At 41.1% G+C, this 13,364-nt stretch overlaps 3 protein-coding genes across 3 annotated transcripts; 1 reads left to right on the top strand and 2 right to left on the bottom strand.

Annotated features, from left to right (window-relative positions):
• Positions 1–731: 731 nt before the first annotated feature.
• Positions 732–5,790, bottom strand: LOC135595799 (probable serine/threonine-protein kinase WNK3). Its single transcript, XM_065087193.1, has 8 exons — positions 5,589–5,790; positions 5,356–5,393; positions 5,005–5,232; positions 4,675–4,898; positions 4,423–4,580; positions 2,847–3,030; positions 2,581–2,724; positions 732–2,484 (listed from the first exon to the last, which is right to left on the bottom strand). Exons 1-8 carry the CDS (start codon positions 5,673–5,675, stop codon positions 1,559–1,561), a joined length of 1,989 nt encoding a protein of 662 aa, XP_064943265.1. The 5' UTR covers positions 5,676–5,790; the 3' UTR covers positions 732–1,558.
• Positions 5,791–7,678: 1,888 nt separating this feature from the next.
• Positions 7,679–9,456, top strand: LOC135595798 (uncharacterized). Its single transcript, XM_065087191.1, has 2 exons — positions 7,679–9,051; positions 9,145–9,456. Exon 1 carries the CDS (start codon positions 8,057–8,059, stop codon positions 9,011–9,013), a length of 957 nt encoding a protein of 318 aa, XP_064943263.1. The 5' UTR covers positions 7,679–8,056; the 3' UTR covers positions 9,014–9,051; positions 9,145–9,456.
• Positions 9,457–11,901: 2,445 nt separating this feature from the next.
• Positions 11,902–13,251, bottom strand: LOC103968447 (high-affinity nitrate transporter-activating protein 2.1). The gene is made up of 2 exons (XM_009381674.3): positions 12,978–13,251; positions 11,902–12,493 (listed from the first exon to the last, which is right to left on the bottom strand). Exons 1-2 carry the CDS (start codon positions 13,225–13,227, stop codon positions 12,024–12,026), a joined length of 720 nt encoding a protein of 239 aa, XP_009379949.2. The 5' UTR covers positions 13,228–13,251; the 3' UTR covers positions 11,902–12,023.
• Between the last annotated feature and the right edge of the window lie 113 nt (positions 13,252–13,364).

Raw genomic sequence — 13,364 nt, 5'->3', positions numbered from 1 at the left:
CAACAGACAGGCTGACTTGAATATGGATGCATAGCACAAGGGATCATAGTACCAACAAACATGAGTTGACAACAAGTGGAATTCTTACCATCATTCAACGAACCATGAAGAAATCAGGTATCACAGTGCAATCTCAGAGATTAAAGTATGCATGATCGAACCAAATTATTGAAACAAGTAAAAAATTGCATTGTAATTCCTGTACTTGTAATATAGGACTGGATAAATTAATGCAAAAATTGAATATAATTTCCGATACACCAGCTAGAATAACAACCTCAGTTGATATACAAACCAAAACTCCAAAATCATTTACCAAGATTGAAATGTGAAGAACCTTAAGAAACACCTGGAGTTAATGTGATGAAGAAAACAACAAATTTACTCTTGCCAAGCTCATAACTTCATAGCCACATCATCGGATGAAGAAAATTGAAAACATCAAGATTTATATCTTAATAACACAAAAAGAGGTCCACCCAAAGAGTAAATTGTGTCGACCGTCAGGAATAAATAAAAGTGAAATTCAACTTGCAATAACCACAAGTACCTCTGTACATGTACATCGGTTTTACCAATCATACACACTAAGAACAGCAACTTCTTTCCACCATAAAAATTGAGAATTAAAGTGAAATTAGAGGTAAAAAGATTTAAGATAGATGAGTGGAAAAGAACAAATCAGACACAGCATCACACCAACTTCAAAAGGTGACAGAGGCAAAAAGAAATAACACTTTTATGTGTAATACAATTACCCATTACAAAAAGAACACGAGTTCACAGCAGAATCAAGTTCAGCCTATCCAACCATATTCCATAGTTGACACACAAATTTAAAGCTTTAACATGCATGGATGAATACATAACCAAGCCAAAGATTTAACCACATACACTGGCATAAAACCAAAAAAAATAAAAAGGATTTAATTGTACATGATACGACTGTTAGTTGCACTCAATGATAAATACAAAGTAATTATTAAAATATGCAAGATGATACCATCAGCACATGTATAGTAGCTGAATGTACACAAGTTATCCCGTTCAACTGTTGGTTATACCAGAAAATGAAGAGGTAGTGAGACCAGCTGCAACAGTAGATCACTTTCTCAGGGTACAACGGTCAGTGACAATATCCACAACAAGCAGAGATAATTTAGACATGTGCCATAATATGCCATACATTTTATGACACCTGGCAGGCAGGCACATGTTCCGGAATCTCCAGAGAACCCCATTGCTTTGGCTCTTCATAAGCTCTACTAAGATTGTGGATGAACCAGCATCAGGTGATTTTAAGGCACATCTAAAATATGAAAAATCCCTAAAAGCAATCAAATCGCATGCTTTCTACTAAACTTTATCATTTTCTGAAGAAAAAAATGAAAAGAAATCAATCGTATGCTAGTGGTCACACGTGGAGTAAGGAAAAGTCAAAGACTGTCTGCACATAAGATGGTCCTAAAGGATCATCTACATGATAGCTTCCTATGACCTGGCTACGCCTCTGACAGTGAGAAGGGACCTGAGGCCAGGGAGCTTGTATAGATTATATCTATTTTTGCATCCTGTTAATATTGACTTTTGAGCAGCATATCCTTAGAACTTCACTATGTTGCTCAGGAGGAAGTTTCTTTAATATTTCTGCTATCGCAACCTTATGCTTCTTTTGCAGATCATCAAGTTCCTTCTGCTGCTCAGTCAACAAACGCTCTAATTTTTTAACAATGAACTGCATATCCTCGGACTTATTTGCAAGAAAAGTTTCATTTAGTTTGGTATCACTGCCCTCAAGCTGTCCAGAGTGGACTCCACGGTTACACAACTGAAATCCAGCACATGAAGGTGATTCATCCAGGTCTCGGTTTAGACTGTTAGTGGAGGATGGGTTTCTCGCATTATAAGATATTAGTAATGACCCAGTTCCCAGATTATTGTCACCACCATCACCAGAACCTGGGGAACGTATCTGTTGTTTAGGTGAAGAGCGGTCAATTGACCGGGATGTCCTCTGGCCATCCTTTTTAAAGGAATCACCTTTTTCATCATAAACCTCAAGAGATATGTCTTCACTTCCGTGCAATTCCAACTCAGAACATGCATTTGAGTGTGCAAGAGATGCTGGAGAGTCTACACTAGTTGCCTTTGGAGAATCAGACCAATACTTCCGACCAGAAGGGAGCCGTTCTAGGGTAAGACTGCCAGCTGGATTGTCTAATTCAGTAGGCAAAGCAGAAACTTCATCTTCAGCTTCCGAATCATGGCTATGACAATCAGAAACTGTTACATAATTGCTATGATATTCAAAAGCTTCTCCTGACATCCATTCTGGGACATAGGCATGTATCTCAGCATCTATCATTGCAGCAATCGTTGTGACATCTTGATCCGTAAGGTCTAATTCTGCCACCATTTCTGTGGCAACACTTACTGATGTGTCCGCCTCAATATCAAATGGAAAATGAATGTTGCGAATTTGACCTATGGTAAAACAAATCAGCAACAGAAACATTGAGCTGAGAGTAATTACGAACAGATACATCAGTCACAAGTAAACAAAGAAGCAAACTTGTAAACCTGTTGAATCCGCAATCCGTAGCTTTAAAAATATTGTGTTGAGGTCTTTGCGTTGACCTTCCACAGTGAAATCTCGACCAGCTGTAGCTGGTTCTAGTTGGTCATACCCATAAATTGTACTTGCATTGGAATGACCAACATTATCTGCATTTGCAATCTAAAATTACCAAAAGAAAGAGGATGACAGAATCACAAGAAATACATGTCTCATAAACATCAACAAATATACTATGACCATTATAAGATCCAGTCCAATCTTTCTTTACCTGATTGACTTGATGATGATCTCAGGGAATAACCTATGCTGTCAGTGTCTGCATCTTCTTGGAGAAAAGAGTCTAGTAATAATTCCCTTGCGGGCAATCTCTCAGAAACATTGGCAATGCATTTTTCGATAAACCTCTTGACTCCTGGATCCTTTACCTTAGCCAATGAAGCAGGCTTGATTCCCTACATGCCAATAATGAAACTCATCAGACAGCCCACTGCAGACAATCATTTTGCAAAACACCTGACATAAGTAGGCATTAAGCTTATGACATTCAACTAAGTTAATATTTCCTTAAGACTAATAAAACAAATGGAACAGGAGTAAAGTTGTGTGAAACTTCCAAATAGCATAGGAACCCAGTCACACAAAGGAACTCCTAGAATATTTTGAATGATAAAGAACAGAGCAAACAAAAACCTTCTATACTCGGATGTGTAAAGACAATTTCTACAATATGATGGCAACACACAGAAATATAACATAATTATTAGATGAGGACATTCAAAACATGTAATCATAAACAGCACAGGAACAATGGGAAGTTAGCATTTTCTCAAGCATCATTATGTACAAAAAAAGATTCATCAAAGAACAAAAGAAAAAAAAGGATATGTTAAAATCTGTCAAATCATAACACATGATCCCAACTTACTTAATGATCTGCTACCCTGACCATAAAAGAATGAAATACAGAACTTAATGAACCATGACCCACTTAGTAAGGGTGGCTACATTTGAGTGTGGGGGAGAACAAACTTAGATTATTTTTTCAACTTGATAAGCTGTCACATCAGAACAGGAAACATGATCTGGGACTAGTGTAAAATCCCAATCTGTGATCAGTTTATCCAAATTTGACCCAATTACCCAAGTAACAAGTTTCTCGACCGAGCTTGGTTTATTTCCAGCTGGTTCAAATTGGTTAGTGAGTCCAGGTCGGGGATTAACACATGTTCCATCAGTATCATTTCTTTGGTACACTAAAACCGATTATGAGTTAAACAGGGATCCTTACAGAAGCAGCCAAAATGACTGAACAAGAACAATTCAGTTTCAATAAAAAGAACTTTCAACCAAATGCCTTAAGTACACAGAAGAAGACCTAACTCAACCATCTCAAAAGATGGATTAATCTCAATATTTAGGAACTCGTATTCAAACACAGGGGTTTCTTTTATACAAAAAATAAAAAATAGCATCTAATTCATGATCTTTTAATAGCCTTTAGTTGCAATATGACTCATCTAACAACTTATGGTCACTATCAAATGCATCAAGGCATCATAAGTCATCAAGATGCATAAGGTATCTCACGGCCATTACAGTGTCGAGCTTCATATGAAGGTTGACCCTTGCTTGTTGAGGCTCTTGAAAAGCACAAGTATACATAATGTGATGACATTGACACTATCTACTTTTTGTTCTAGTAATATGATAAAAAAGATTTTTGAACTAGTATCATGCCAAGAGTCAAATGAAGCAACCAAACAAAATAATTGTATTAATGAATCCAGTGCTCAGTAAATTAACAACGAAAAGTTAAATCGACCGTGAATATATAGTAAACTCACTGAGGTCACTTTCTTGTATATTTGTGCTGCATTGGTGCATTCCACATACGGGTACTCAAATGTCACTAACTCTAATAAACACATGCCAAATGCATATATATCAACAAGCTCATTATATTCTTCCTCATAAAGTTCTGGAGCCATAAATTCGGGTGTCCCTGCAACAACATAATAACTGCTAAAAACCACTTATTCCAACTTTTACGAGCATTTGAAATTCAACATTCCAACCAAAAGGAAGACAGTATTCACCAATGCAACTATGAGCGGAGTGAGCATGGCAAAGAATGGCTGCCAATCCTAGATCACCTATTTTCACCTCCCCCTGGTTCCCATTTATGAAAATGTTGTCACATTTCAGGTCTCTGTGGATTACTGGTGGATCATGGCTATGGAGGTAGTGAAGCCCACTCAAGATTTGCCTCGACCACTTCTTCAATGCTCTTACATCCACATGCTTATGTTTTTTCCTGTACCTGATTCAGCAAACAGACAATAAACAATTATCTAGCGATCTTAGCTGAACAAAAGAAATATGAATATTCTTAAAGAGAAACCGAAAGCGGTGGATAAAGGACGCACTGACGCAATGTCCCAGAGTTGAAGACCTCGGTGATGATGTTGATATTATCATTCTTGGTGTCGACCCATGAGTTAAAGAACTTGATGATGTTTTTATGCTTCAGGGTCTTGAGCAAGTGAACTTCCGAGTGGAACCGGTCCAGGTCGTCGGCATTCCGAAGCAAATCGGCCACCTTCACCTGATTCCAAGCCACCTCTATTCCTTCCACCTCATCAAAAGCCTTGTAGCTGGCAAATCGCGCTCTCGTCAAGGATTCCAAACAGCTCGAAAATGCCAACACACAACCAGACAAAAAGGAAACTACAAACAAGCAAACCCTACTTAAGCCAAGAACCACGGATTAAGGATACACGGTCTTGAAAGCCCCCTTTCCTAAAACCTCCTTATACTGCAACATCAAGCGCAACAGAGGATGAACGAATTAGGGCATAATCAATCAATAATTTGCTACAAGCAATCGTGTTCGGCTATCATAGAACTTCAGCACGGGATTGCCGTGATGAAAAGAGGCCACCGGCCGCAAATACGACAATTATCCGGCAAATTGAAAGGATTGGAAGGGCTATGGATTGGGAGAACTGACCCGGCCGTAGCGCCCAGTGGGATCGATCTCCACGAACTCGGCTTCCGGATCCTCCGGCTCCTGCTCCGGCGTGGAACCTCCGTGCATTTTTCTCCGCCAGTCCCCAACCCTCTCGAGCACTAATCCTGGAAAAGCTTTGAAATTGCTCGACGCATTTACCCAAAGAGAACAGAGAGTCGAATTGCTCGCGATCCGGGTGTTAATAAAAGGCAGGGAGGAGAGGCGCCCCTTGGCATGCGTGGGGTCGGAGTTTTTGTTTTTTGTTTTCGTTTTTCTCCTGTTGTGTCCGGCTGCGGGAAAACAAAAACAGACGTCTCAAATACGTCTGCGCCAATGCGTATTTTTGGACGCCATTAAATTGCTTTCTGGGGAAGTTCTGCTGCTCCGCAGGAACAGTATTAGATGTCACCCTTCCCCCCCTCTACACACGTGGTAGCCTGCTATTGGAGTGTCGCATGTGCCCCAACAAATCTGAATTTGATTTATATTATTGAATAACTAAAATATTTTTAAAATTATATTAAGTAATCAGTGAATTTCTAGGAAAATTTATTTTTTTATTTTTTTTCTAGGGAGCTACCTCTACATCATATTTTGTGAAGGGTACTCATTATTTATCATATATTTTAAAATATCCTTAAAAAGACAATAGATAAGAATACGTTAAATATTTTTGAATAGGTTTATAATTTTTTAAAAATAATATAAATTTATTTTTAAAAAAAATTAGATTATTCATCGGGTGTAAATAGATATCGTTTCATTATATTATTAGGAAACATTTCAGATATTATGGTAAATTAATCATGACCTTATATATATATATATATATATATATATATAGGAGTACCTCTCATTAAGAAAACTTTGTTTTCAAAATTCACCCATAATTCATTATCTCTATATCTAATGAAACACCAATATCCACCATCTATAAGCAGCAATTAATTGTAGATGGTTCCATTTACCTCAAGAAAATAAAAAAAGAAAGGGGGAAAATAAAACAAAAGGACCAGCTTGATCATCTTTGGAATCAATGAACATGGACAAGGTTGGTCGGCTGGGTCCCATCTGGCCACCAATGGCATGCAACTCTGGACTCCCATCATTGGCAATTCTTTTCCTTCTCTTGCAGATACAGTCAACCATCTTTAATTTGATTGCAGCAATCAGAGGGAAATGTTATTGCAGATTGAATGATGCTTTTTTACCCACTTTATGAATCATTCAGTGACTTGTCACTTTCTGCTCACTTTACCAAAATCCTTCACGAAAAACATCTTCTTCCTACTTCATTTGTATTTCTCATGTAGTTTCCATTATCCATTTGGAGAGTTTATCAAAAAAAAATCTTATTTTAGAATTACTAAAGAATAAGTATATTATATGATTTACAGGGTTTGAATATGAATCCACACAAATTCGATTTAAAGACCTTTTAATCATCTAAAAATTAAAAAAAAAGTATATCAGGTATTTTGAAATAGTAAATTGAATTGAATATATTTTATAGTATTACGATAATAAATGAATTGTATTACATTCGATCGCATAATCGATCCGAGACATATTAAATTAGGCTTGAAAAAATCATAAAAATAAAAAAATAAAAAATAAAAAAAATTAATATATTAATTATTTATATCATATAATTTTTTTAAGGTAAGAGTTTGAGATAGTCAGACAAATTTTTATGATATTATAATATGAATTACATTGTACTTAAAATCAATGTAAATTTAAACAGTGACCTTTCTATCATCCTAAAAGATTAGCTGTTACTGATTTCCTTTGCCTTCTTTTGGATTTATAAGCCATGGAACTAAAAATATATCTTTCACATGCTTCAGCTTGGGTTCTCCATGAATCGGTGCTGTATGGGAGTTGGATCAGCTTTGTTTGCAGGCGGTGCTTCCATCTTCTTCGTCCGGTCATTGCTGTCATGTACCCTTCGACGGCCCCATCCATCCATAATTCATATAACCAGAAATCACAGGCACACACACCCACAAGAGAGAGAGAGAGAGAGAGAGAGAGAGAGAGAAACAACAAAAACATTATTTTCAGCGCCAATATGAGTTCAGCTTAACCAGTTTATGATGAATCATGGAGAGGATGTGAGAGGATTGACTGCATTGGCTGACACGAGCCAAGTTCGAGACAGTACAAACACCCATGTTTGCTCCAAGGGTTGATGTCCTTTGATCTGCAAAAGAAAAGCCAGTCCCCTTTTCTTCTTCCTTGTTTCCTTCAATTTCCTCGTCACATTCAAGACCAGTGGGCTGCACCATTTTCTTCCTCATCTCCATTAACCCAACACCAATCATGAGTCAGCTTCTAATTTCCGCATATTATTTTTATACTTGATGATGGGCGACCGCAGTCTATATCTCCTCCCCCTCTGGTCTCTCTCATCCCCTATTTCGTCTTCATAGCTTTGCTTGGCTCTTTCTCTCTCGTACTGGCAGATGCAGGACCCGCTATTTACGTTTCCTTCCTGCTTCGCTCCCGGCGAGCGGCTCCCCGAGGATCCCACCACCGCAGCTGCGACCAAGTCGGGCCAGAGCATCGTCACGTCCATTTACCGCACCAAGATCGCAGGCCACTGCCGGCTGATCACCGTCACCTGGTGCCGGGACGTGCTGGTCCGCGGCCTCTCGGTGTCGGTCGACGACGAGGGCTCAGGGAGCGGTACCGAAAGCTGCGGCGGCGGCGGCGGCAACCAGCTGGTTTGCTTCAAGGTGGAGATGCGGCCATGGCACTTCTGGCGCAAGCACGGCTCGAGGCGCTTCCAGGTGGAAGGGAAGGCCGTGGACGTCCTGTGGGACCTTCGGAGCGCGAAATTCTCCGGCGAGCCGGAGCCGCAGTCCGGCTTCTACGTCGCGGTGGCCTCCGACCACGAGGTGGTGCTTCTGCTGGGCGACAACAAGAAGGAGGCCTACCGGAAAACCGGGTGCCGCCCGGCCACCATCGACGCCACCCTGGTGTCCAGGAAGGAGCACGTCTTCGGGAGGACGCGGTTCGTGACGCGAGCTCGGTTCCAGGACAAGGACAGGCCGCACGAGATCGCCATCGAGTACAGCAGCAGCAGCGGCGGCTGTAGCATCGGCGGCAACATCGACCCGGAGATGGTGGTCAAGATCGACGGCTCGGTGGCCATCCACGTGAAGCATCTGCAGTGGAAGTTCCGGGGGAACGAGTGCATCACGGTGAGCAGGGCGCGAGTGGAGGTGTACTGGGACGTCCACGACTGGCTCTTCAGTCCGGGGCTGAGGCACGCCATGTTCATCTTCAAGCCCATCGCGCTGCTCAGCTCCTCGATGCCGCTGTCGTCTTCTTCCTCGAGCACCGTCGACAAACACATTGCGCTCATGACGGGCTCCTCGGGGTTCTGCTTGTTCCTCTATGCATGGAAGTTAGATTGACCATGTCACGGTCCAATATTACTGCTGCTATCATCGCGGTTTGGATTAATAAGAGCTTTAAGAGCCATTTTTGATCCAAGTTTAGCGCTTTCGGTGATGAGATCTGAGGGAAGCTGGACATGCTTGTGCAGGAGGAGAAGGGAGGGGATGACTGGCGAGCACATGGGAAGTCGGGGGACGTCGAAAGGTAGCAACAGCTGGTGTGGTTGAATAAAGGGACATGATAAAGGATGACAGAGTGGACTCACCAACATGGCGTCCAATAATGCTATTCTCTCAACAGTCCAAGCCACCACCGTCACCGCTGCCGCTACGACCACCTCCAGCTTTCCTCCCCCTGTAAACCACACCCCAAATCTCTCTTCTTTGTTGCTTCTGCTGCTGCTGCATTTGATTCCGCGTCATTCATCGAGATCAGATTCGCCCCCCCTTCCCCAAATTAATTAGACGATCCAATAATTGAACTGTATAATCACTTTAATTGATGTGTTCTTGCATATCTATCCTCTGCAAATCCTAAGTTTGAAGTGGACTAAATGAAGTTTTGGGTAAGAAGGGTCAATAATCATGTCTTGGGTCATTTTAGTTAGCGTATAGTTCACTACTAACGACTAGAGGAAATATTCTACATAACATAAATATTTCATGAATATTTTTTATTTCATGGATGCTGTAAAAAATAATTGATCATTTGTCTTCTTATATTGACTAACTATGAACCACATGATTTGAAGTGAATATTTTTTATACCATTTATCCCTCCTCTATGGTGTATTTGATGAATTCTTCCTAGAGAGATCTTGAAGTGCATCAACTTCGGGCAAACTGACAAATGTTGCTTCTGTTAGTGGTGATCAATTTTCACTTAGTTAGAGAGATTGGTCAGCTATCAAATAGTTTTTCGATGCTTAGCCCAATGAGAGTACGACAGGTGCCCTTTGATACTTAATCAAAGAAAGACATATGGAGTGGCCTTTGAGGCTTAGCTTAATGACAACATATCTAACGACCTTCGATACTTAGCCTAAGGAGAGAATATTGAGTAGTCTATGATGCTTGGCCTAAGAATGATGTATCTGACGATTTTTGATACTTGGCCCATGGAGGACCCATCGGGTAGATATTGATGCTTAACTCGAGAAAAGCACATCAGGTAGCTTTTGATGCTTAACTCGATGAGGACACATTGAACAACCTTTGATGCTTAGCTCGATGAGAGCACATCAGATGAATATTGATGCTTACTCGAGAAGGGCCATATAAGGCAGCATTCGATGCTAAATCTGAGAAAAGCATATCGAGCAACCTTCGATACTTAACCCAATAAGAAAATATCGAGTAGCCTTTACTACTTAATCTGAAAAGTGTGTAATTAGTGAATATTGGTGTTTAGCTCGAGAATAGTATATCAGGTAGATCTGAATCCTTAGTTCAAGAATGGTGCACTGAACTAATAAGTCGATGAAAGAGTCACTGACAAATATGTTTGATAGGTTATATGTCATATAGAGTGAGAAGGATGAGCGAAAAAAATAGACGAGAGGCAACTAACAAGATATTTGACAATTAAGCTAATGCATGAGGCTATAAATGACTTTTGAGTAATAAAGGGACTCATTCTGCCTTCTAAACCCTCTCGAGTCTTTATCCTTCTAAGCCCTATGCCCACTTCTCATCCCTTAGTCCTCCAAAGTGTCCTCCCTTTAAGGTTTAAAAGATATCTTCTTTTTATTCAATCGAGTTTCATAATGGGTTCAGCTTCCACCCATTTTGTGAAGTAGTTGATCATAGTGATTAGAAACCTAAGTTAGCTTAAGGCAGGCGGGAAAGGGTTGAGTAGGTCTATCCCTTATTGAGCATTTTGACCGGGTGAGGAATGTTCACCGGTGCTGGAGGTAGTGGTTGTTGCTATTATTGTTGGTTAGTGTGTATAGCCAAGAGTTGAGCTAATCATGGGATGAAGGGGATGATAGATTTCATCATCCCCGTCAGGGCTTGCACTAGTTATGTTAGATTAAGAAAGACTTCGATCAAAGCCATCATGTATATTGATACATTCAACAGCAAAAAGAATCTATGATCGTTGAACAACCTCTGGTATCGAAATAGAGTGTAAGCAATCTTAGAAGCTTTGGTAGAATATAACATCTATTGTTGTCCAGATTTAGTGATAGTATTGTAAGTGGGGACCGAGACATCTTCGTTGGGACACTCGTTCAAAGAATCGATGGGATGATGCTCTTGTGGCATCTTAATCCTTCCTCTAATACCAAAATGATAAGAAAAAAAAAAATTGATGATCGACATGGAGCAATAGACCAACCCGACTCGATCCTATCTTAACTTACATTAGGAGTCATTCGACTTGTATAGTAGGTTTTCAATATCTAATGTGAGGATTAACCTGTATTCAATACCAATGTCTTGTAAACTCCATCATCCAATGCCTATGTTAGGTTCAAGATGAATTAAGCAGAGTTTTGATTACCTACCCAAATTTGGTCGCTTGCTAAAATATTCTATGTAAGAAAAAAATATTTTTAAATATTTTTCGTTTGATCGATTGTTGAGAATTTTTATTTTTTATTTTGCTAGTTAGGAGGCCACATGTCCGGACAAATAATTTTTATATAAAAAATAAATAAAATAAAAAATTATGACTTTGGAGGGATGTATATGAATTTTCTTTATACATTAATCAATGCATACGAGGCCATGGCAGACAGGAATCAGATTCCAAGTTTATGATTGGACGAATATAACCCATCTTTCTGCAGATATGTTCACGGCCCCACACGTTTCTTGTCTCACAAATTTTTGGTTCATCGAGAGGGTCTGTATCTGCCCGGACATTATCGGACTCGGGTACGGTACCTATGCTCCGCAAGTTTGATCCAAAGCATCACATCTCTTGTCTCTAATATAGAAGAAATGTTGGACATGTTTCTTTTGGATCCATAAACTTATTGGATTCAAATATGAATTCGTTATTGAGGCATATACGGCTTCCTTACTTCTTAGCCTTTCTCTTCTCGACGACGAAGAAGAAAGCGAGCGCGACGACAGAGAAGGCCGACAAGCACGCTGCGGCGATGCCCAGCGACGCATGCCGGCCCGTGATCCCGACAACGTCGAACAGGTTGGTGGTCTTCTGGGCGTCGGTGCTCTGCCCGTAGGCGACCTCCGCGTCCTCGGAGTCCAGCACGTAGGCTCTCACGAAGAAGGTGGCCGTGGGGATGCTGCGCTCCACGGTGTACGCCACGGAGCCGGCGGTGGCGTAGGGCTGGGTGGTGATCTTGAACTGGCACGTCTTGTCCTTCTTTAGGTTGTCGTCCGTCTTGCGCCACCCGCGGTCGGCTTGGCTCGCCGGAGCGTAGCAGAAGCTCACCTTCACCTTCTTGTAGGCTGAGACGGTGGCCCCCGGCAGGCTCTGGTTGATCGCCCAGGTCACGTTCATCTGGTCGACTCCAGCATACAACACTGCATGTATCATACGAATGAGAATACTTCAGAAACCGATGCCAAGAGAACTTCTTGTCCCATCATCAAACACAAACAGAGAGAGAGAGAGAGAGAGAGAGAGAGAGAGAGAGGATCGTTTTCCTCTGAGTGGTGTTGGAATATTCTTTCGTTTGTAAAGGACAAATTTCCAACACACCGTCGTCCTTTTGTTGCATAGGCAAAAGATAAAAGACATATGTCACACGAAAGACCGTCAGACAAAAAGAAAGCATAAAAGAAACAGCGGTGCATTTCCGCTTGGGAAACAGGGAGCTTAAGAACATCATCCACAGTAGTTGAAAGGTACTGAAAGATGGGAAGGAGGCTTGCAGATGATTCTTTTCTTAAGAACGATCGAGCATGATGACATGATCAATGAAAAAAATCTTTCGCAGAATAAATCAATGACTAGAATTCAATAAGAAACCAGTTAATCCATGATGCTGGAACAGAAGGTACAGACCTTGGCCTGGACTTGGGGATGCAGTGACTATGAGAGTCTTAGGGAGGGAGGAGAACAGCACCGCCGCAGAAGGCCCGAGATAACAGAGGAGGAGGAGGAGGAGGAGGAGGAGAACCCTGACTTGACACGAGAGCAAAGCAGCCATTGGTTCTTCTTTGCCTTCAATTGTGGGAGCTCCCTTGGTTGATGGTGGCTTCTTATATTTAGTTCCCAATCGACTGACCAGTGGAAAGCCAAATAGATCTTGCATTGCTTGCGCAAGATTTGTGGGGGCTCTTCATGGGCCCAAAGGATGCTGGAGTAGCAGTGCAGGGAAGGGTGATCATGCGAACACGGTGACCTCCATCATCGGCCGAGGGGTAACATGACCTCCGTGGTTGACTTTAT

This window comes from Musa acuminata, chromosome BXJ1-10, assembly GCF_036884655.1.
Source record: "Musa acuminata AAA Group cultivar baxijiao chromosome BXJ1-10, Cavendish_Baxijiao_AAA, whole genome shotgun sequence".
NCBI classification, from domain to species: domain Eukaryota; kingdom Viridiplantae; phylum Streptophyta; class Magnoliopsida; order Zingiberales; family Musaceae; genus Musa; species Musa acuminata.
Note: the sequence above shows the minus strand (reverse complement) of the source record. Positions and strands in the feature narration are given on the sequence as shown.

What these genes read in the sequence shown, in the direction of transcription:
- LOC135595799 (XM_065087193.1), bottom strand. Translation starts at nt 5,675, where the DNA reads ATGCACGGAGGTTCCACGCCGGAGCAGGAGCCGGAGGATCCGGAAGCC. An exon ending in ATCATCATCAAGTCAATCAG is followed by an intron (nt 2,725 to 2,846) that starts GTAAAGAAAGAT and finishes TTGCAAATGCAG; the next exon opens with ATAATGTTGGTCATTCCAAT. An exon ending in ACGGATTGCGGATTCAACAG is followed by an intron (nt 2,485 to 2,580) that starts GTTTACAAGTTT and finishes GTTTTACCATAG; the next exon opens with GTCAAATTCGCAACATTCAT.
- LOC135595798 (XM_065087191.1), top strand. Translation starts at nt 8,057, where the DNA reads ATGCAGGACCCGCTATTTACGTTTCCTTCCTGCTTCGCTCCCGGCGAG.
- LOC103968447 (XM_009381674.3), bottom strand. Translation starts at nt 13,227, where the DNA reads ATGCAAGATCTATTTGGCTTTCCACTGGTCAGTCGATTGGGAACTAAA. An exon ending in ATCCCCAAGTCCAGGCCAAG is followed by an intron (nt 12,494 to 12,977) that starts GTCTGTACCTTC and finishes TGATACATGCAG; the next exon opens with TGTTGTATGCTGGAGTCGAC.